This window comes from Lycium ferocissimum, chromosome 5, assembly GCF_029784015.1.
Source record: "Lycium ferocissimum isolate CSIRO_LF1 chromosome 5, AGI_CSIRO_Lferr_CH_V1, whole genome shotgun sequence".
Taxonomy (NCBI): Eukaryota; Viridiplantae; Streptophyta; class Magnoliopsida; order Solanales; family Solanaceae; genus Lycium; species Lycium ferocissimum.
In genome coordinates, this window is record NC_081346.1 from 20,018,324 (window position 1) to 20,042,759 (window position 24,436).

Here is a 24,436-nt window from a genome sequence, read left to right on the forward strand (position 1 = left end):
AGATACACGCCCTTATATCCAAGAAAATAAATAAATGCTACTCCATCTTGAGCTTATTACAGTAATAATCCAGATAGAGACAAAAGGGGTGCGTACTGTACACCCTGGCCACAATAGCCTTGAGGCCTCTGATGCATGCTAGTACTATATATACTACCTACACATCACAGTCTTTTGCTTTTCTTCTCCATTTCTCACAAACACACAAACCCTTCTTTAAACATTTTTCTCTGTGAAACTCTTCCAAATCCATCACCATTTGCTTCTACAAGGGAAAAAAAAAATGTAAGTCATCATCAATCAAGAGTTCTTTAACATATACATACACAAAAGATTATTCATATATATGTACAACTCATTTCCATGCATGTACGTAATAGTTACTATAAACAGTAAACATAGATGTGGACTCAAGTCAAGCATGAGTCAAAATCTTTTCTTTTTTGCCTTTTCCACCTTAAAATCTGTTTCTTTTGCTTTATTGCCAAAATCTTTTCTTTTTTGACTTTTCCACCTTAAAATCTGTTTCTTTTGCTTTATTGCCAAAATCTTTTCTTTTTTGACTTTTCCACCTTAAAATCTGTTTCTTTTGCTTTATTTGTGTCTTGTGGGGTAATTTTTTCGCTATATAGCTTGTCTTTTTGTTTTGAGAACACATCGATCTATGTTACTATGTATGCATATATGTCCATGTTAGTTTCTTGATTTGTATAGGGATAACTGAAAAATAGAGCTACTCTTTATGTTTCGAGTGTTTATGACATGTTTTTGCTTTTTAAAAAAAGGATCTTGTTAAGTTTGATCATGTTTAAGCCATTTTTTTTGTTTGTTTGTTATGGCAGGTCGAGCAAAAGGCCTTGTGAAGATTTTGGATCGGGAACACCAAGAAAGAAACCAGCAAGGGTTCTAAGAATTGAACCTGATTCAGATGATGAAAAAAAAGAGGAAAAAGTTTTTTATTTTCGGGTTCTTTTGCCTAATGGGATAACTTTGGAGTTGCAAGTACGTGAAGCACCAACTGAAATGTCTGTTAAGGATTTTGCTGTTTTAGTGAGGCGTGAATATGGGCGAAGAACAGAGTTACCTAAGACCAAAAGACAGATTAATTGGTCTAGCAAGGATTTGCATCTTGTAGATGCTTTTGAGAACAAGATAACAAAAATATTGGATTTCAAGATTCTCAAGCCCAACAAGTCTTATATGATAAGGCTTTGTGTATGTTACTATCTGTTTTTGGCTGTTTTTTTGTTTTGGTTGTATGTGTTCTCATTTGGTTTTTGTTATTTCCATTTACCATACAGGATGGTTCAACTGAAGAAGATACATATAAGGTTGGTTATTCTGTCTCTGGAAGCACGATATTCAAGAATTTATGTTATATTCCCTCCACCCCTAAAATAAAATTTCGATTTAGCTCTTTTCACGTCCATTAAGAAAGATCATAAATATAAGATATATGTTACTGAGTTACCCCTATTTATTAGATGCTTTTTGAGAATTAAGCAATATTAAAGGGGACTACTTTTTTCTAATGTTAAGGGCATAGTTGGAAACACTTGCCAACTTTGGTCTTGAATTCTTAAAGTAACACTTATTTTGGGACAAATTGTTCAAGCTAAAGCAACACTTATTTTTGTGACGGAAGAAGTACTATATAGAAGTTTATGTGTTAATTGAGTGTATGCTTTCACTTGGCAGAATATGTGGGATCTTACACCAGATACTGACTTGTTGTTGGAGCTACCACAAGAATATACTTTTGAAACAGCACTGGCAGATTTGATTGTAAGCATCTTTTGCATATAACTTATTTTTTCCGATAGGTCATATAGCTTTCTCTATTTATGTTGATCACCTTTGAGTATTAACTTCATTTCAATGGTGTATCAGGATAATTCATTGCAGGCTGTATGGTCCAATCAAGCAAATCAGAGGAGACTAATAAGGTACGGAATTTTGTAGTTGGATAGCTCAATAAAGCATGTGATCGGACTCAAACGCTTAAATTGTAGGTTATTATTGTCTGGAGCTAAGTTACTCGGACTCTTCTAAAATGTCGTCGGGTGCGTGTCGGATCCTTCAAAAGTAGTGTATTTTGGAGGATCCGACACGGGTACGGCAACAGTTCTGAAGAGTCCGAGTAACTTAGGTCTGGAGATAGTGTATATTCACTAAAGACTAATTTTTTTGAAAGAAGCCAATATATACTTGAGAGTATTCGGGTCTATTGTTCATTCTGGGAATGAGTGTAAAGTGTTCTCTTAAAATGGTGATCCCGACATGCAAGAATTAAATCTCCTCAGTAACATGTAATCCTGTTTGTGTCCTCTTCAGTTAAGATTGCATTAAGTACACATGAACTTCCCTGAAATAGATTAATTTATTTGCCAAAGGAACTTCTTACTCACTTGTCTGATAATTTTTGTACCTAGTAAGTGTGCCATTGTTAACAATATTCATTCTCTTTTGGGATATCATACAGGATGCTTCCAATTTTCCTCATTCAATTCAGTTCATGCTTTAACTTCTTAACTAAATATTCCTTTTGGCTTTTTTGCCTAACAATGAATCCAAGGATGTATAATTGGATATCTCTTTCTAATTAATTTATTCTTTCTGAATGCGCTAACATTTATTTGTTTGACCTGCTGTCGAAAGTAGTTGCTTGGCTTTGTTCTTCTGGTTATTTGTAACTGTTCTTAGTAAGATTGGATATCCTGTTATGCTCCTGTTTGGTCCTACTTCTCTTTCTTTTCACTTGCTTTCACTTAACTTGTGTTATGTCGAATGGTGCTAGGGCTGTTTCGTTGTCTTTACCAATAGCTTGTGTTTCATACAACCCTGAAGCTGTTCATTGTTTCTCTCATTTTGCAGTCTAGAGTTAACCGAAAGTAGGATTACACTCTTTGACACAGGCCCTGGAATGGATGGAAGTTATGAAAACTCCATTGGGAAATGGTAAGTTCTTTTCTCTGATATAGCTAGTATAAGGGGCGGAGCTAGCCTTTTCATTACAGGTTCGGCAGAACCCAATTTTTTTGGCGTATACCTTGTATTTGTGTTAAAAAATATACTTCATATGTATAAATAATTTATTAAGAATTCAGTAAACTTTATTCTTTTTAGAACCTTTAAACTCAAATTTGTAGCTTCACCTCTGGATGGAATCTTGTTAGCTATCAGAATGATGTGTCTAAAGCACAAGTTAATTTTGAGAGCAAAATTATCAAAATACTAACTTATGGGTGGCATAAGTGGTTCTTCTTGAGGTTGGCACCAAGCCACTAGAAATCAGTTTTTAAAATTGGAGTTGGTGTCTTAGATGGTTCAAGTTTTAAGTTATATGGATGAACATCTATTCCTCCGAAAGGCCTCAATTTATCTTTTCTTTTGACTGTTTTAGATTTGATGCCTTACTATCTCCGTTGCATATTGATAGATTGTTTTGCTTCCATGTGTCGTACTTTTAAAAATAACTTCCAGAAAAAATCAGAGGTCTGTTTTTGTTTCTGCTATTTGAAGTTATGCTAAGTCTATCTGCACTTACTAACAACGAAGAAGTAGTTCATGTTAGGTATATTTGTTATGATGCTTATCATTTTGAAAGAACTTATATTGAATTGAGGGAAAACCACTGGTAGTAGATGAGATTGATGACTTAATATTTTTCTAAAGAGGATGTCAAAAGAAATTGAGGACTTCTTTGATGCAATACGATGAGATATGTTAACACTTGTTTAGCACTCAGGATCTCCAGAAAGGGACTGATCATACATGCCCCTAGTTTGTCTAGGCTGCAAATCAGATAAATAGAACTGAAGAGTTGATGCAGTGAAAGGCTGCATGTATTTATTAATTAACTGCAACTATCTTCATTCAATTCTCTCGTGATTTCTATGTTAAAACTAGCCCGAAACATGATATTGCTTTCTTAAATTTCGTAGTTGGTTCTTCTATTGTTACTCTTTTTTTTTACTGCACTTTCATGTATCTTTGTTTTTTCCAATTATGTGTTGTTGTATGTGTTTCAGGGGAAAGATGGGAGCTTCTCTAAATAGATTATCGAGAGACACAGGCAGAGGAGGAAAACCTCCATACCTAACGGTTGTTGTGTCATTCGAATACATAGTTTGCTTAGCTGTGGTCAAATGACTTTTATTAGAAATGAATTTCCAACATACAGATCTATATCTATTTACTGTTGCATTTGTTGAGTTTTGAAGTCTCTATGCTAGTAACGGTTCCAGCTTGAACCAAGACAAAAGTAGTTACATCTTGATCAAAGAAAAAAAGAAAAGTAGTTACATATCGTAATGAAATCATGTCTGATTTGGTCTTGTCATTTCCGTGCAACTTGGCACTGTGAAGTATCCTGTATGTTATCCCATGAATGTTTTGAACATAAATGAATCAAGTAACATAAGATAAAAACAAGCAAATAAATGCCTTTTCTGTAGGGAGATAAAAGCAAGCAACAAGAGCATTACAAGTATTTAAATGGAATATATAACTATTTCTATTGATATATCTTTGAAATCTAGGGAGATAAAAACACGCAACAAGAGCATTACAAGTATTTAAATGGAATATATAACTATTTCTATTGATATATCTTTGAAATCTTACCAACTTGTACACATAACTTTCTATCTTCCTTTTTTATTCCTTTCCTCTACAAATACTCCTTATTTCTTAATGAAAGCTGGGGCTGTTTTTACCTTATATAATGTGATTCTTAATTCATCCTACTCGCAAACAAGGAATCCAACTATGTTTTGTTTCTAGATCTAGCAGTTTCTCTATCCACTTGGCTGACATGGTGGTTGCTTTTACAGCCTTTCTTTGGTATGTTTGGTTATGGAGGACCTATTGCATCTATGCATTTGGGAAGGTATGTCTAGCTAACGTTTATAATGACTTCATTTTAGACAAAAAGAATAATATTTTTTCATGCTGCCCTTTTTGTAGACGAGCCTCAGTTTCTTCAAAGACAAAGGAGTCGAAGAAAGTATATGTGTTACATCTTGACAGAGAATCTCTACTCCGCTGTTCTTCTTCTCAACAAACTTGGAGGGTGCTCATCATTGTTTAATATTGCTATGATCTTATTATTTGCCTCTTGTCCTTGTATACAGTTCTTTTTCTTTTATCTTTCTTCTTAAGTTTATATCTTTTTCCTTTCATTTAGACTGATGGAAAGGTTAGAGACCCCTTGGAAGACGAGTTGCGCGAATCAACTGATGGTAGCTTCACTAAAGTAATATATTCTTCTGGACTCTTGCTGACCTTTTGATTATTAGAGTTCTTTAGTATCATCTTCCTGCACAGTAGAATTTTGCACCGGCTTCCTACGAAGTCAATTTTGAGTTCACTTCCCATCCTAATATTTTAGCATGATTGATTGATATCCTAATAGATACTTCCTGGGCAATCTTTACGGTTCTTGGGAGTGTTGTGCTAGGTTGTATCCTCTTATCCATGGACTTAGAACTTTCTCAAGTCTCTAAAAAATAATTCCCTTTTAAAATTGTTTTTGAAATGGGTTATTATGGTGTTGTCCAAATTATTTTTATGAAAAACAAATGTCTATAATCGATTTGTGGTTTACGCTGCTCTTAGAATTTTGATTTTTTAAATGCTTAGTTGTTTCGGTATATGATAATACTTCCATGAATCAGTTTCAAACATGCTAAGGAATTGTTAGTGAAAGTATATGATCAGCTTTGAACTCTGTTGTTGCTAACCTCATTGACAGGTTGAAATTTTTCATCCAAAGATGAGAAGCAAAAGTGTACAGCTACTACAATACAAACTGAAAGATGTATACTTCCCTTATATTCAGGTTAGTGGCTTATAGAGTTTTTCTGATAAGTTGGTTTTAGAGGGTTACACAGTTGCACCTTCTGACCAGTTTTTTCTGTTTTTTTTCACTTTCGAATTTGATTCATAACATTGCTATATAAATGCAAATAGTTACTTTGATATGGACTGCATGCTATTGTGCACGTGGGAGTTTGGGTATTGTGATTTTGAAATTATTACTTGTTGCTTTAAGCATACTAATTCATTTCTTTTGCTTAATACCTATTCCATTTGTATTCCAACTTTTGTAATACGCTTCGAACAGGCCTTGCCAATACTACACACTTCACACTTTTTGTTTTCTCTGGTTTGCATTTCGCTCAGTGTATGTTACTGATTATAAATGTCCTACTATTAGAATATGAACATTGCAGGTATGGAATTGTTCTCCTGTTCAAATTCTGATAGCTCCCCAACTTGCTTGGGATTGTGGCATAGTAGTTGTTACTGTATTCTTTGCCAGAATTTAATGTTCTGTAGTCATTGTGATAACTATTATATTAGTTAGATAACAATCATAGAGAGTTCAACGGTCAAGTTAAAAGGTTTATCTGGAGCTACAACCATTGTTCTTGATGATGGTACCATAGTCTGGTGTATGTGATGATAATTTCCGCCTTACATGATTTATCCTGTGTCCTCTGATCTACTGTATCTTATTCATTATTATTTCTTTTGGCAGTGTGACGAAGTATCAAGTACAGGAAGAACCATGATGCCTGTTGAGTTTCAGGTACAGTATCTGTATGTTGTTGTAACTCAGGGATAATTTTCTTAATCCATGCGGTTGGTATTTCTATAAAAGCCAAACAGACGCCAGAGAAACGTTTATAATTTTTTGGTGAACCAGGATATACCAATTAATATCAGAGATGATTGGTTGCTTTGTATTGAAAATCATCTTAAATGTCCGCTTGGACTTTCATATACCTATTTTATACAGGATCTTCCTTTTTATAGATATAAAATAAAATAATGAAAAGTCAGCATGTTACTTCCTGAGCCTGATTGCACTGAACTACATCTCATCTTTAAAGTTAATGTGGAGAACTAACCTTTCCCTTCATTGTTTCTTTTCTTGTGATTTCACCACACTGAGTACCTCACTGGATGGGTTTTCACACTCTTGATCTATAAGATCGCCTTGTTCTGGCAATGTTCATCTTATATCTTGTTGAGAATTTCTTTTAGGGTCTTTTCTGAAGGTTGACAAATGAGTTGTAATGCAGATATTATCCAATGTGGAATTTATTCTTCACCATGACCTCTTATGTCTGGACGCCACAGTATCTTTTGGTATTTTGATTGTGTATTGATCTTGCATGTCGCGAAAATCTGGTTACTTGTGAACTACGTTTACTAACTTTATCACTCTTCCCCCGCACCTTGTTCTTTCCATTCTCTTACCGCTTGTTCTTCTGGTTTCATTCCATTTTTCCGTTCGCTTACTGAAAAGTACTTCTATAGTTTTTCTTAAACGTCCTTTTGGATTATCTATGTGGCACTTAATTGATTTATTTTTTTGAGAAATGAGTATGTGCTTTAATTTTTGTCCCTTTTTTACCTTTTTGGCCTTTTGTTGCCTTTCTAAGTCATCATTGGAGAAAGTATTCAAAGTATGTGGTATGTTCAGATAGTGGATATTTATTACGTTTCCTTGTTGAATTTCTTGAAGAGCTTATTCCAGTAAGAAATTCAATTCAGTCTGTTATGTATATTAGTTGTCTAAACAGATGTGGTACAAATGTTCTTGTTTTCGTGTTTTCTTTTCGTAGAGAAAGCTTCTTTCTTTTTCTCATCTCTGGCATTTCCTATTTGTCTTTTTCAAACTGCTGCTGGTAGTTGTTCTCTCTTTTTAATCTGCAATGCATTTCACTGACAGTTGCCCTTGCCTTTTGTTTTATGATGAGTTTCCTGGTCTTTTTGTGATGCAGTCTTAGAGATAAGCTTTACTAACCGCAAAAATAGGAAAATGATCATTCTAGTGAGAATTTTCAGCTACTATCAAAGTTTCTCTCATGGCTTGTGAACTGTTGGTTGCCTTATCACCACAAAATAAGTGGCTAATTGGTCAAATTTTTCACAAATCTCAATCAGAGCACCTTTTCCAATTATTCTTCCAGTAGACAATCTCTTTCTTTTCAGCAGATCTTTCCATTGATGCAAATTTGCAGGTCAATCACACCAACTTAGCAGAAATTGAAGGTGGAGAGGTGGCAACGACAAACTTACTATCCTGCAATGGTCCTGAGTTTGTAATGCAACTTAGCTTTCATGTAAAGGATAGTGATGGTTTAAAAGCTGGTTCAGGTAACATATGCATCTTTTGTCACGACAAATATCTAGCAAGTATTTTCCTCAAATCCTGTTATCAGAGTGCATTTTATATCTGAGATCAAATTTCTCAGGAAAGAGATCATCCCTCGAAGCACATGCTCGCCTGAGGTGTGTTTATTTTCCAGTGGTTCAGGTAAAACTATTTTGTATAATATTTTACTGTGCCATTGAACCTTGGAATTTCTTTTTGATGTCATACAGATCCTACACCTTATAAAAAAATATCCTGCTCTTAAAACCTTTTTAAGGATGTGTGCATGCTTTTAATTACAGGGTAAAGAGAGTATTGGGCGGATATTGGAAAAACTAGAAGCCGATGGGTATGGAATTACAGAGAATTTTGAAAGTTTCAGTCGTGTTTCTGTCCGGAGGTTGGGTCGTTTACTTCCAGATGCTCGATGGGTTAGATCAGAATCTTTTATTCATAGTTACTCAAATTATGCTTCGTCAATCTTTGATTCAGTCACTATCCATAATCTGCCAAAGAACACTTTCATAATAAAATTTCTCCAGACTTTGGAAGTTGTGCTCCTATTTTTTTGCTGTTTACTAAAACAAGTGTATATTTTGTTATTCTATATCAACTACTTGCCTTTTGTCTTGCTGCCCAATCTTTAACTTCTTCTCCTTATTTTTTTATGGCCTCAATCTTGAGAAATGTCAACTATTTATTCTGTTTTGTTTATTGCAGTCTTGGCTTCCCTTCATGGAACCTAAGGCGAGCAAGAGTGACAGGGCTGACGTCTTGAAGAGATGCTGCTTTAGAGTAAAATGCTTTATAGGTATAAAACCATTTGTACCAAACAAGTATTCTCCTGTTAATGAATAAACAATTGCTTTATCATTGTTCCAAGCATCATAGAGCAATATTCTGCTTGCAGAGACCGATGCTGGTTTCAACCCAACACCGTCAAAGGTACAACTCTCTTAAACACACTCTTGACAGTTTGACAAAGGATTTAATTGCATGTATAAAAACAGAAACTCATTTCCTGGAATGCAAAATGAGAATATTATATACATTTATATCAATGGAGGAACTATGTGGAAAGCATGAGAAATACTAGTTAGGTAGACTAAGGTAACCCAAATATGCAACTAACTGTTCTTTACTCGGGAAGTTGGGAATTTTCTATTCCCAACATATTTGGTCTGATTGTTTTTACACCACAGGAAACCATAAAGTTCATACACAGCGTGCATTTGGTATCATTGCTCATTGATCTACTTCTATTTGTCTAGAATGACCTTGCCGACAATCATATATTTTTTTATCCTGTTCCATTTTTTTCAATATCTTCTGAAACAATCATTTTTTATGTACCATATTATTTCATATCTTCTGGAACAATCACTAACCTATTTTTGAATTTCAACCCTCCCTCCATTTTTGTGCCGTTAGTACGCCTAGTATTTTCGGCAATTGCAATGATGAATCTTACACTTGTTGTCTCAGTAGCTGCCAGAATCTAACAATAGTTTGCATTAGTGGAGGAAAGTCGAATCCCAGATGTAAAAATAGAAGGTCGTGAGTCCATTGATTTCGAACCTAACCATTATGTAAGAATTTATGGACTTGGTTAGCTGCGGCATCTGGGCATTGAGGATTTATTCAAATGGGACGTGGTATCATATGTAATAGAAATGGCAGTTTTTTGGCGTGATCTATCTCTCCGCTTTTCATTGTCAAGATGTGCATGTGGGATGAGATTTTAGGGCTTTAGGGGGAGTTACATGGGAGATTTCCTGGTGAAAGTGAAAGGACAGCTTTATAATGCTAATAGGAAGTGGTACTCTACCAACTATTTGAAAGAGTAGGGAAATTGTAAGGCTACCTGAAACTACACAATGTAAATCAACTAAGCCCGACTGAGGCCTTCCCCACCTTCAAGTCTCCAATTTGTAGTTCTTAAGTCTTGTTTCGAGATATTAAATGAGTGATTCCAAGAATGAAATGATGATATGTATTTCCCTCTTTTATCTGATGAAATCTGCTGTATGTGTTTCCTCAGACTGACTTAGCCCATCACCATCATTACACCATTGCATTAAGGAACTTCGGCAACAAGCCTTTGGAGAAAGATAACGGTAATGACTTTTGGTTTGTTGCGCACTGTTAAAATAATATCCCACTACTATGCAATGATGTCTCTTGCTTTATGCTCCAAATCCTTTTAGATGTTCACGTTGAGATATCCAAAGATGGAAAAAAATTGACTCTCTTGCAACTGGAGAAGCAATATCAGGAGTGGATGTTTCAGATGCATGATCGTTATGACGAGGAGGTTGACTGTGGAGAGGATCAACCTACTATTGTAATCGACCCTTCAGACAAGAAAGGTATAGGAATCCTATGATAAATTCTTACAGCTGCATCATTTCACTGTAATCTTGCAGCCTGTTTGAGAATTGATGCAACTTGTAGTTTCCCATTGATGTGCTTACTAATATAAGGTTGTGATTTCAGTTACTATTGATACTTATTGTTGGTGCCCTGTCTTTGACTTCTAGTTATGAGAATCCACAAGGTTTTCCGGAGGAAAGGCATAACTTGGAAATCAGGGCAGAAGATTAAGATTTTGAAGGGAGCTTATAGGGGTTTCCATAAAAACAACGTTTTCGCCACATTGGAATTTATTATCCTTGAAGGGTTGCAGGGGGACTCAGGTGGTAAGTTTTTATATTGTTCATGAACCATGCCCTTCTGCATGCTTAATCCTAAGTAGCTTAATATTTTGCTAATCTTATGTCTAGCTCGGGTAGGTAATTACATTTCTACTGATAGCTATCCGTAAACATTGTCACAGCGTTATAACATTTTTCTCTATATTTTTCAGGTGAGGCTCGAATCATCTGCAGGTTTGCAATTCAGTACTTATATTTCATACCACTACCTTTCAAGGTGTGTTTCCCTCCTTCAACCAGTATTATCTATAAAATTATCTTTACCATGTCATTTACAGGCCATTAAATGTCCCTGCTGAGAGCGGTTGTCGCCTAACATTTGATAAAGGGTGTGCTGGCTTTGAAATCCGTGACTCAAAACCTCTGCCGATTAGTGTGATTGATGCTGGAAAGGTTATGACCTTGGCTCCATACTTCTGGTGCTCAATTTTTTTTCCCTTTCTATACATATTTTCTGAAGAATTAGTTTCATCTTTTGCAGTGCTTATCTGTTGATAATACGGAATGGGAGAACCAAATTTTGAAACTCCAAGAGAAAACCACTCCATCATCCATTGACATATTGGATGCCAAGCAATGTCAGGACTTGGGCATTGAGGGGGTTAGTTAATAGAAGCAGCTTGCTTCTTCTAATTACTGGTTTGTTTTTTGTTTTTTTTTTTAATTTTAAAATCAAGTGTGGAATAATATCTTCAATAAAAGCGAAAAACTCCCATACACTAGTAGTATACCAACCAAAAGGAACCTAAAAAAATAAGTGGTTTTCTAGAGTAGACACACATTCATCTGTATAAATAGGAATCTCATGAATGCACCAAAAAGAAATCAGGGATAAAAGGCTGTTCTTCAAATGTACAAAATCATGCTCAATTCCTTTAAAAGCTCTTCTATGTCTTTCTCTTGACACTACTTACAAGAGAGCTAATGGAGCAATGTCCCATGCCCTACGCCTTCTCTTTCATCTTCTAAAAGCCCAGCTGAACAAAGTGTCCTTTATTGTCCCCGGCATAATCCACAGTAGTCCAAACCATCTCAGCATCACCAACCATAATCTTGAAGCAACCTGACAATGTAGTAGAAGGTGATCCACATCCTCTCCCGATCTTTTGCACATAAGGCACCAACTAACATTAGGTGATCCTCTAGTTGGTTGCTAGTTTTTTTATTTTTTTATTTTTTTATTTTTATGGTACTCTGTAATTTCGTCTACTTTTTCTACTTGGGGTCCAAGACAGATGACATGGTCTTTTTTCTAGTGGAAATCAACCTGAACAGCTCTATAATGTTCTTTACTTATTCAGCCTGGAAGAAATTGCTGTGTATCTAGTGGAACATGTTTTTCCAAGTTCTTCAAAAATTCCTGGGCTTATTGAGCTTCTATTACTTTGAATATCTTCGAACTTGATCAGATTTCAGCTGCGTATGATCTTAGATTGTACTGCATATGTATAGGTTTTCATTGAATTGCTTAATTCAGTTGCAATTGCAGGCGCTGCCTGAGGATGTTGTTGATGCTGGACATGAACCTCCGGAGGTGATTGTTGCAGTTGTTCGTCCGGCTTCTTTTAGTTCTGTTACTGCATCCAAAAGTTTGGATCAGAAACACATCATGAAAGAAAATTTTGAGATGACTATAGAGGTCAAATTTAAAGCAGATGAGAATGAGAAGAAACTTAGTCATATTTACTCTGGGCTATTGACTCCTTCATCACTTAAAGGGTCAAATGGTCTATATATATTTCCCCTGAAGAAGAAGTCACCAGATCTATTTCAGAAAGCAGGCATCTATCTGTTTCGATTTTCTCTTGTAAGTTATATGATCTGTATATCTCCATTTTAAAGTACACTGAATAACGTATTTCTTATACTTGATTTTCGTTGTTGTTTGATATCTTTTTTTCAGAAAGAAAGTCGTACATTCTCTGAAAAGGAAGTGCACGTGAAAGCATTGTCTGAGGCTGCTAATTGGAAACTTCAAAGTGATGGGAAGGGTACACACAGTGTAAGGTGGAGCATCTCAATTCTAAATGGACTTCTTAGATAAGTTGGGCCAAACGAAATTTTTTCCACCACTGACTCATTTGCCGTACAAATGTGATATCTTTGATGTTCTTCATTCTCATATGATTCTTAAGTTTGAACCCATATGGAAACATCAGAAGGACGGAGGAGAAAGTAATTAGTCACCCTGCATTGAATCAATAAAATATGCTATGTTTTGCAGACAGAGAAATGCCAAGACAAGATAAAGCAAAAGAGTGGAGAGTTAGGATATGAATACTATCCTCATGTTATGATGCTGTAAAAAAGATTTAAATTGTGTGAACTGCCTTGTCTTAATGCTTGTATGGTTAAAGAGAGGGCTCTTTTATTTATTTTTTATTTTTTTTATTTTAGTTCTTCAACATGCTTCCTTGGCTGATTATTTTCCTTGGGTTAAGCACGTAGATATATTTTTCTTGAAGGTTGGTAGTGAGACTCAACCTCAATACCTCTGCATATATTAAATGTCTGAATCACCTCATATAATGTTTTAGCTATTAGAGAAGAGACTTTTGTTAAATTTTAGGTCTTCAACAATATTTTTGAATGCTCATTTTCTCTTAATTCTTTTGCATTCACAGTCTATGAATGAATGAATTTTGATTTATTCCATTGAGGAAATTATCAAATTGTGAGATGTATAGGAAACAGAAAATATTTTTTCCCCTGTAATACTTGAATGAGTTTTCATAATCATCAGTATGATGTTTGAGCTGTTTCCTTAATTATGCCTTCTTCCAATATTTCTGAAGCAATTTAGATAAACCTAAGTACCAGTTATTTTTCCCTTCAATATCTCTTAAGAGCAGTGTGCAACTTTTTATTTTTTTCTCCATTTGCCTTAAGTATCTCATTATCAGCAATTGAGAACCAGAATCTAGTTTTGTTAAGACTGACTATTCCTTTCACCTGTTTATAAGCAAATCTTGCTACTTCTTGTCAAAGTTATGTTTGATTTTGTCTAAATGTGTTGTTTTTGTCTAAATGTGTATCTTTGGCAGGGTTGGTTCTTGTTTCCCAGAGGTTTTGAGTGTTGCATGTTATGATCGATTTTCCAATCGTATACCATTCAAGTTGCAAACAGAGATAGAGATGAAGTTAAGTTCTAGCGGCAGAGCTATTGTATCGCAATTCAGTTACGATCAATACATTACACGTGACAGATATACCATGAAGTTTAAGGTGAAGTTATATGATCCCAGCTTCGTGTCCTATTCAATACACCTTGCGAATCTTCTTGAATAAGTAACTGTTTCACGAATTCCCACTCTACAGAATGTAACCGTTGCAACTAGTGAGTTGGATAAGATTCGACCAAGTTATGAAGCTACCTTACATATATGTTCAAAGGAGGATTCATTTTTAGTAGCTATTCCATGTGCAGGTAGTTGATACATTATCTTGTTGTCCATTGACTGAGAATATATAACCTTCTGTTATTTATTAGTCATCTTCCGCTGTTCACAGTTATTCCAGGACCACTGCAACGTGTCCTCCTGCGTCCTGTAGATTTTGGCAAGAAATTGGTTCCTGGGATGATAATTAAGGAGCTTGCTCTAGAGGTACGTGTAATGGAATTTGAATTCAACATTCTACTATCACCATAAGGTGTCATGTAGAAGCACAATTCACAATTTCTATCAAGACATGGATCTATGTTCTAGTGAAATAGTTCTTAAAAACCCTTTCATGCTTGAAATTGTGAAAAACACTGTTAACCAAAGCGTCGTTTTGTGCCCATGAGAAGTATAATATCAGCATTTTCTTTGCAAGTGTATCGTAGGAAATTTATTAGAACAAAAAGAAAAGGGTGTACGGTTGCAATGCGTTTAAAAAGAGGTGTGCAATATGAAAATTATTCTAAAAAATAAAGGTCTCATATAGGATAGTAATTTCAGGAAGAAAGAGAAGCCAAACTGGTACCACAAGATTGGATTATTTGACGTCTTTGATGGTCCAATCATCTTGGAGAGTGTTGGATAATCCAAAAAAGCTGTGGTGGAACAAACTAAATGCGAGTTTTAGGTTTTGATGAGAAAAATAAAGTATAACGATTACTTTTATGTTGCATCTGTATGTTGAGTTTAAATGAAAGAGTTGAAGTTCCTTTCTCCTACTTTGAAGGATGAGATATGTGCTAGTGGTTTAAAACAAAAGCAACCACATGAGAACCAAAGTTGCTCGGAGCAAGATCTAATGAGTTTGCTCTTTTGCTTCCCAGTATGACCAGTTTGACATAAGTTCTTAGATAGTGCATTATACTAATACTTGCATTTTTCCTGAAAGGTAGAAACAGTCATCCCGCTATTTCATGATAGGTTCATACAGTAATCCTTACTTTTAATCCATATGCTTGTCAATGAGCATTGTTATAGCTGCTTATAACAATTACTGCATGATTGATATAAACTGAAACTAATGGGACCTGAAAATGGTCAGGAATTCGCAAGGAATAGAATTGATCAGCTAAGTTTCCAAGTTAGTCTTCAGCTTGCAGGAATCAATGTGACTTTTAATCATCTTTCATATTACTAGCCAGCTTACCTTCCTTCAATAATTCTCTAAGAAAGTCTATACAATCAATCATTTATGATACTTTGCGTCATGATACTACATTCTTTCTTAGCTACACGTCAATGTTGATGGGAAAAAAATGTAACCTTGCATCACAAGAATCAATCAATGACTGTGTATGACATGAAGAAGAGTTTGCTGCTGAAAACAAAAATAGCTAACTTAACAGCTGCTTGATAACCAATGAAATCTTCACTTTTTTGCTGTAGAAAAGACATACTTTCATGTCTCACTGGTTTATTCTTGTTTTATGGTTTATTAACGGGTGTAGCTCTAGTTGTTTTTCCTTCTAGATCTTTTTGCTTGCACTTTATCTGGTTGTATATATCTTATTCTGTCTTTGATGCAGATACTTGACAAATATGGTAATCATATGAGAAAAGATGAGCACATCAAGCTGATGGTGGAAGGATTGCAATTACTAGATAAAGGAGATTGTTTTTCTAAGGTGGTTTTCTTTTTCATTCTGTTTTTCACATCCAATGTTCTAGTTGGCTGGAGGGGATCATTTAAGAAGATAGTTTGTAGTTTCTTTTCTTAATTTATTATCTTTTTAGGAATTTGAAGTGAGAGAAATATTGTTTTCCCTTTTTTACTTGCTCGATCTGATTATGTACGATAAGATTTGTATTTTGGGGTTATCTCAAAGTGTCTCATACTTCTGACCTGACAAGAAGTTTCAAGATAATCAGATATATTAAGAAATAAATTACAGACGATAACATAATGTTTTCTCCTCCTAACTTATGCGTTAATTAGTTTAATTTTTGCCAGCCAAATCCAATTGGAGACCATGTATCCAAGAACTTGCCTCACTTGGTAATTTATCAATGCTAAAATGCTACATATAAGCAGGGATACTTATATGATGCTGACAGTTGGAGAAAATGTTTATGGTTTGCAGATGACCACTGTATTGAAATTTTTTGTCTAGAACAGTCCAAAAATCGCAACGTACTCTTTTCGAGTTTAACCTATCAAAATATAACTGGTTTTAGACCAATCAGGGTTTTATTGGGTTTAGTGTGGTTCATCCATTTATGTTCGGGGCTCAGCTAAAATTAAGAAAGAAGGTTTTTACAAAGAGATCTGAGCCAATCAGGAGTTATCCTAGTTTTACTATCTATTGTGTTATGTGACTTGTATACTTGTTCATACGTACATAGATGCACAAAGTTTTTATATATTACACCTTGAAGCATGTGTATTAGCTAAAGCCTCTCAATTTGTGTTGGTGGCTTGGTGCATGCCGATTGATTTTTGATGTCTAAGTTCTTTCAAACGCGTTTGTTCCAATTTCCTTTGCTCTTTTCTAGTTTTCAAATGGATTATGCTCATCAGGTTTCGTGATATAGGTCGATGATCATGGGTGTGTAAACCTTAGTGGAACCTTGAAGGTCACAGCAGGATATGGTAAACCTGGTATGTACTTTAACATAACGCTAAAGTTGTTGCAATAATAAGGTTCTCATGCATGAAGGAAGATGCATCACCTGCCTAACTTTTTTGCGGTGGCATAATTATGTTAAGACTACCAGTGTTACTGCATAGAAATGCGCTGAGTGCTGGTAATCTCTTCTGCAATAACTCCATTTGTCTATTTGACTGAGACGTCTTTGTGGAAGAATCTTAAAAAGGGCAGCCCGGTGCACAAAGCATCCTGTGTTAGCAGGGTCCGGCTAGGGACGCGCCCAAAGGGTGTGATGTAGACAGCCTATCCTAATGCAAGCACTAGTGGCTGCTTCCATGGCTCGAACCCGTAACCTTTAGGTCATACTGAGACAACTTTACCGTTGCTCCAAGGCTCCCCTTTTGTGAAAGAATCTTACTATTATGAAAATTGACGTTCGGTCTAACTCAATCCCAAAAGCTAGAGCCTAAGGTGAGGATTGTCGAAGACCATATAAGGAGACATCAACTCATTTTCTCCACCAATTTGGGAACCTGCTTCACTCTAACTCAACCCCAAAAACTAGAATGAGGTTAAATATGTGTTTTGGGCATAACTTTTGAGTAGGAAGACTTTATGTACTTTGCAGAACAATCATAGAGTTGTCATTAAGGATCCACTACTGCTTTAATAATTTCTTCCATAATTGTGTCAAGGTGCATTTATTTTTGTGGCAATGAAGGTGAATAGTAAGTGTTGTTTGAAGAATAGCTAGACCATATGGTCCCCAGTCCTTTAACCAGTTATTAATTCTGCCCACAGTTTCCATTTCCGTTTTTTCTGGCGATGAAGTAGTTTTCAAGAAAGAGTTCCGAACAGAGAGGAGATCGTTGCAAGTTGCATCCAAGGTTTGTCAGTACTCCTCAAATCTCATTATTTTTGCCAATAGTTCAATTTTTCTGTGTCCAAAACTTCGTCCACATTAAAATTTGAATGCATGACATTTTTGCTTTCCAACATTGCCCTTAACATACAGAAGAGTGGAGCCAACATTATCTTTATTCTCTATCTTTTAAAATTTTAAATTACCTGGCTTTTCAACTTCTTGACATCCTGTTCACGTCTCTTTATGAATTTGAAGTTTCAAAGATGGACAAAAATGGTGAGAGAACTATTTGTTTGTTATGGAAATGATCATATGATCTGAATATTAAAGTGCACCCAACCTTTTCTGGTGCTTCTGTTGTTTCCTTTACATCAGGTACCTGAAGCTTGTTCTGCTGGTTCTCATTTGGAAGAGATTATCTTTGAGGTTATAAATTCTGCTGGTCAAGTGGATCAAGATATCAATGATGATGAGGAGAATGGCCATTCCCATACCCTTCTGATAAGACAGAACTCATTGAGGGGAGAAGACAATGTGAGATACAGCTTCCATCATGGACGCTGCATTGTTCGCTCCATTCCTCTTCCAAATCGCGAAGGGAATTGCTGCTTTGTAGCTAGTCACTCTCGTTTCCATGAGCTGCAGACAAGCATAGAGGTTGTATACTAGGTGATATACTATTTTATATCTTGCTGGCATCACAACCTCATACTTTTATCTGCAGGTGCATGTCGAGAAAGCAATAAACAGTGAACATCAAATTACCCAACCTAGAAGGCTGAATAAAGAGATTATGCTTCTGGAAGATTCATCTTCTTTGAAAGGCCCAGGAACGATATACGACAACACCTATGATGGAAGTATAGTGCCCTTCAAGGATTCATGTGCTTCCGTGGATCTGGAAGACAGACTACAAGTATGTATTTTGGATTAAGAATGATATTCTCGTGAGATATTTAATATTCTTTCCTTTGGTGTTGGAGGGAAGGATGGCCTTTTTGAATGTGTGAAGTTTGAGCCACGTCTTTTAGGGGATATGGTTCAACCATTTTAGTGTATGTCTCCAAGTACTATAATTGTCTTGACACTAGTTCTACGTAGTAGCAGTAATAGAAGGATTTAGAAGCAGCGGGATGTCCTGCATGAATGACCAATGGCATATCTACGATCTTTCCTTTTTTGGCTTGTTCACTATCTTACATTGCTAACATTGTTGTTACGTAGACTGTCGCTAAACTTGAGGTGTGTTTCTTGCCAGAATCTTGTGGAAGATATTTGTAAATATAACCGATGCATCAGACAATGTGAAGCAAACGTGGAAACACTTGATATGAAGAGATCAAATATTCTGCTTGAGATGTCCAACTTGGGAGGTATTAATTACGCTGATGCTAGTATGCTAAATTACCGTCTACACCTCATGCCTTCAGCTTTCTATGAAAGTTGTCACGATTCTTTCATGCTAGTGTGTTGCAATGGTTTGGCCTTATGTTGTCTGAAAATTTTTAAACTGCCACATGAAATCAAGTCTTAATCATTTATTATGTGTGCATCATGAACCATGCCTATCCTATGCCATTTCTTGGCATGTTTGCATTAGATGCCATGGAACCAAACAATGTTATATTAGGATCTCTTAACTTTTTGTGTCTGCTTTGATGTTTACTATTTTGCACATTCTACGGATACATGCAAAAGGCAATGGTAACATCTTCTTTGAGTAATTTCATTCTTTAGGTTAATGATAAATCCTGACTTGAACCTTGTAGCTTAAAGTCTAAAGATTACTATTTGCGGAGATTCCATATCTGTTTTATATTCTGGAATATTTTCTTGCGTTCAGTTTGTCTTCACAAATGAATATGGTGTTTATGCAACATTCGGAAATAATTTCTCAGAAAAATCTAATAAACTGACTATTTCACTTTCCGTAAAGTGACATTTAAAAGATTTTAATATTGTTCTCTTTTTATTTTTGTAACTAAAATTAAAAACGATATTTGAAGAGAGAAGTTTCATAGCATGTCGATATTGCAGATTCTCTTGTTCTTACAAGTTGTCTTCTTTATTTTACATATAATCAAAATGCTGCATAAATTTGCAAAATGGTACTATGATATATACGAGATTGTTGACTCATCCTGGTTTAATTTGAAGGCTCTTTCTGTGATCCTGTGTCAGTTATTGCTATTAAATGTAAGAGCAACATGTGTATAAATCCTAGCGCTTATCCTTTTAGATTTTACAGAGAAAACTGCATTTTCTTTTTAAACTATCTTCTGGACTGAACACCGACTCACTCATAATTCTTAAGGACAATAAGTACCAGAAAGGAAATTTAACATTTATGAGGTAAGCCTTGAGGTGGCTAATAGGAGGTATTTGAAGTTGTCTTTTTTTAACTTAACTCTGCATAACTATTCTATGGCTATAAAGTTTCAGTGTGAATGTGAGTAAAAGAAGTGAAAACCAAAGAGTAGGAATATTGATTGGTGGTACGAGGTCCATGTTGCCATCTCTCTGGCAATTTCAAGTCGATGATTCAAGAAGAGGATGAAAGAAAGAACGAAGAAAGAAAAATTGACGACAGAGAAACTCCTACAAGTTTCTGTTACTTCAGTATTAATGTTGGATGGTCAAAAAGTGGTCCCTGTCATTTCTTTTCGGTTCCTTTTGTCCTCTGGAGTTTTCCCAGTTCTTCTCCTTGCTTTCTTGTCCTGGTGCTATCAGTAATCCCGCAATTTAACAGTCTGTTAAATAGGAAGATGTTCAGTCCTTACTTCCTTGTAGTAGAGTGATCACCTAATTAATAACAGAGTGCCTTACCTTCCTTAGACATATTTAACGCATCTTAGAAATTGCTGCTTATGGATGCAGCTTGCATTGGTCTTGATTCTTTTCACAATTTGGGCTGTGATAAAGTCATGGTTATGGAGAGGATTGAAGGAAAGGCGGACAGTGCAGCTGCTGTTGTCCACAGGCTGCTCAGATCACCAAATTCTGAACAGCTACATCTTGAATATGTTAATGACATACTTGGCGTGGTTGCACTTCTTGGAGAGGTTCTCACCCATAAGCTTAGCAGGTTGATGCTGGTGTCCTTTTCCTTAAAATGATTGAGTATAAGAACTTCCTTTGGCAGTATGGATGTAATTAAGTATGTTTTCTTGTCTTAGCATGCTTTCGACATACCTGGGAGAAGATCAGATGGTTGCTGTAGTATGCAAATCCCGTGCAGCTGCTAGAGCTCTTGAGAATTATCGAACGGATGGAAAGGTCAATTGCGCCAGTGCTTTTGACATATTAGCTGAGCTTGGAACTTCCATCAGTGGTCGATATTTGGTGATATGCCTTGAGGATATTAGGTAAAAGCCTTTTTTTCTCTGGTTTACCTTATAATCCGCTGTTTTTATTAGTTATGATATTAGGTTTCTCGATCCAGTTAACACATCATGTTTGAGCCACGTATGGTCCATGCTCTCTGGAAAGAAGAATGTGTAATGTGCTTGTTTTTTCTTTTTCAGGCCATATTCGCAAGGAGTCTGCACTGATCCCCAAAGAAAACTAGCTCTTCCACAGCCTACTTTATTAAATGGAGAAACTCCTCCAGGCTTTTTGGGTTACGCAGTTAATATGATAATCCTCTCTGAAGAGCATTTGCAGTTGAGGACTGCTTCAGGTCATGGTCTACGGGAGACATTATATTATCGTCTGCTCGGTAAGCTTCAAGTCTACAAGTCTAGGGAGCACCTTTACCAGGCAAGTTCCTGCATAGAAGATGGTGGGGTTTCCTTGGATGGTGGAATGATGAGAGGAAATGGAGTTGTATCTGTTGGATCTGAGTATGTTATCCTATCAGTGTTAGATAAACTTTCATTCTAGTCATATTTCCTCTCTCTTTCTAACTGGTGACTTTCCTTTTCCTACTTCTCTACCTGTTATTTGTTTCTCTTAATGATAAAGAGAACGTGCATGACATCCATGGGCCTTAAATGATTAACATCTGTCTTTATTTTTCTTCAGGGAACCATATATTCTATTTCCAGTCATCTCTCTGGAAAGACAGTTGCCCCTCTCTCCAGAGAAAGTTGAAAAATTGAAGCGAATTGAAGACAAGAAGCTGGAACTAAGTCAATTGCAGGGTCAGAGAGAGGAACTGATCAAGACTAGTGCAACGTACAAGCATAAGTTGGCAAAGTGCAAGGGGAAGTTGGCCAAAAACTATAAAAGGCAGCTAGAAGAGTTGGGATCTCCGCCTGGAATGTACAACTCTTGACATGGATATTAGCCAGGGCTAGTGGTTGATACTGGATTGCTTCTTCCGAGGCCTATACATGTAATTACCTAAACCAAAGCCTCTATGTTCATTTATGCTGGAGACTTCCCTTTTGTGGAACATATTTTTGTATCCTTCCATGGTATATTTTGATGAGAAACACAGGGCAGTATATTGTACAGATCAACACCTAGAGCAGTCCAAGAAAATGAATGATCAAGCTGCATCTTCCCACAGCTTTGTTAGCCTTGGTGGGTAAAGTTAGTTTACCTTTTGTAAAGTCTTAGGAATCAATTATTGATCTTTGTTTGGAAAAGAATTGAAAGTGAAGCTGCTGCATCTGGTTACGTTTTCAGATATGCTTGTATGTGACAGTAGGAATAACTATTGATTATGTGCTTTTAGCCGCGTTGCAGAAAGTTAATATACAGTTACATATTACTAATTCAGGAAAAATACAAAATATCGTAGCTTGTCAATCATTAATGTTAAAAATAAAGAGTCTGAATAGCCTTATAGACACTTGTTTCGTCCTGATATCCCCGCCCGCCCTTTTATTCTATGGAGTTTCATCTAAACACCTCTAGTAATTAAAACACATTATCTTACACCCCTCTGAGTTGAACAAAATATCGTATTCCACGTATTTTGAGGATCATTTACACTGACTAAACAAGAAGAAAAAAAAAACGGACTGATTCTCTCTCTCTCTCTCCCTCCCCATTTCCTGTTCAACCCTCTTCAGTTTGCTGCACGCAACACTGCCATTCTCAGTCTCTAACTCAGCACTTTTACAAAACCCACAAGAAGTTGCTTGGATTTTTCACTACCTCAGTTGTCAGTTAGTTGATTGAAGTTCACATTAAATCTTAACAGGTTTTTCATCTTACCGGTAGCTTCTTGGAGGGAAAGGGGTGGAATGGCAATGCAAAAATGACATTGATATGACATTTATGCGTGGACAAAGAGATGTTTAAAAGAGTGAGTTCTAATAAGTAGAGATGTTTATTTGAAAATTTGTGAAAACACAGTTGGGGAAATGTTTGGTGTGTACTACGGCTAAAACTTTTGAAACGCGTGTCTTAAATAAACATGCCATCATATTTTGTACGATTATAAGTACTTCTCGTTAAGAGTAAAATGAAGCTATAAAATTAATGTGTCATTCTTTTTTAAATGGACGAATAAGAAAATAATGTCACATGAATTGAAAGCCCAGTGAATCAAACTCGATGATCGGAAAAAGCAAAATGAATTCATGATTTGATCAAATAGAAGCAAGATTGTGTAAATAATAATTAAAAAAAGGTCAAACCCATCGACAAACACACAGATCGTCCAATTTTTCACAAGGAAAGCACCTAAGTGACCCTTATTCCATTTAAACACTTCGGGTGGGTCATTCCTATTTCGGCAGGCACTTTTTGCACGGTTATCGCGACCAAAACAAACACCAAAGCGGGCGCCACCTCATTGCACATCCAACCAGCCCAAAAGCCCTAATTTTTAATGGTCATCCACGAATTTACAAATTAGTAAATTTACAATTAAAATAAGTTGGCACAATTTAATTGAGTCTGCGCAATTTAAATGAGCTGGCACAATTTAATTGGCCACTTAATCCATGTGGGAGACGACTGGTGTTAGTTTTGCTCAATGACGTGCAAAAAGTGTCTAAGTTGGAATAGAATGACCCACCTGGGTTGTCTAAATGAAACAAGCGCCACTTTAGGTCTTCGTCGAAAAGGCTGAAAGACATGAATGTTTGTCGATGGGTTTGGCCTTAAAAAAATATATGATTTGCTAGTACAACTATGTGTATTTCATTCTTGTGCTTTAGAAAAAGGTGTTCAAGTACTATAAAAACATGTCTGGAAAGCCATAAAGGAATTGAATTTGGATGTAATCAGGTGTAATTATACTATTTGACATGTTTGTTTGGCCAAATAATTATTTCGTTAGTTAAAAATTTAAGTGTAATTGAGTAGGAGCAATTACACTATCTAGTTCTCAGAAAAGAGTCAAGAAATGTATAAATGCTTGACGGTGATTTTCGAATCTCTCTAATTCAATGAGTAACTCGAAAGTTAAATCTATACTACATCTCACCTAAATTGCATCTTTCTATCTTTCCTTCTCGAGGGAGTAACATGTTTTTCTAAAGATTTGCGCGACATATCCAATAATATGGTCATGGACTCATGCATTTATTTAAACCCATAATTTTTAGCCTAGATTTGAATTTATCTAATATATAAAATTATTGAAATTGTTAGTAAAATATTAGATTATTAATCATAATTAAAATAAAGTTATTAACTACACCCTCCATCTCAAATTATTTATCGTGATTACTAAAAATAATTGTGTCAAATTATTTATC

General features: G+C 35.7%; 1 protein-coding gene across 3 annotated transcripts; it reads left to right on the forward strand.

Annotated features, from left to right (window-relative positions):
• The first annotated feature begins 568 nt into the window (after positions 1 to 568).
• On the forward strand, positions 569 to 22,453 carry LOC132056415 (structural maintenance of chromosomes flexible hinge domain-containing protein GMI1). 3 transcript variants are annotated; one of them, XM_059448604.1, is made up of 38 exons: positions 569 to 666; positions 843 to 1,215; positions 1,302 to 1,331; positions 1,699 to 1,785; positions 1,891 to 1,946; positions 2,875 to 2,958; positions 4,032 to 4,104; positions 4,836 to 4,891; positions 4,969 to 5,074; positions 5,189 to 5,257; positions 5,756 to 5,842; positions 6,545 to 6,595; positions 8,037 to 8,172; positions 8,271 to 8,332; positions 8,473 to 8,601; positions 8,891 to 8,981; positions 9,081 to 9,115; positions 10,212 to 10,287; positions 10,378 to 10,539; positions 10,711 to 10,869; positions 11,037 to 11,058; positions 11,163 to 11,277; positions 11,366 to 11,485; positions 12,374 to 12,691; positions 12,788 to 12,891; positions 13,929 to 14,109; positions 14,203 to 14,311; positions 14,395 to 14,489; positions 15,851 to 15,949; positions 16,857 to 16,923; positions 17,714 to 17,799; positions 18,153 to 18,434; positions 18,502 to 18,693; positions 19,036 to 19,150; positions 20,655 to 20,862; positions 20,954 to 21,142; positions 21,302 to 21,619; positions 21,801 to 22,453. In XM_059448604.1, coding segments are annotated over exons 1-38 (4,797 nt in total). In that variant the 5' UTR covers positions 569 to 664; the 3' UTR covers positions 22,054 to 22,453. The 3 variants fall into 3 exon arrangements, with proteins under 3 accessions (XP_059304587.1, XP_059304588.1, XP_059304586.1); XM_059448603.1 differs by lacking the exon at positions 569 to 666 and having other exon boundaries at positions 705 to 1,215; XM_059448605.1 differs by lacking the exons at positions 569 to 666; positions 20,655 to 20,862; positions 20,954 to 21,142; positions 21,302 to 21,619 and having other exon boundaries at positions 701 to 1,215; positions 21,801 to 22,025.
• The last annotated feature ends 1,983 nt before the right edge of the window (positions 22,454 to 24,436 follow it).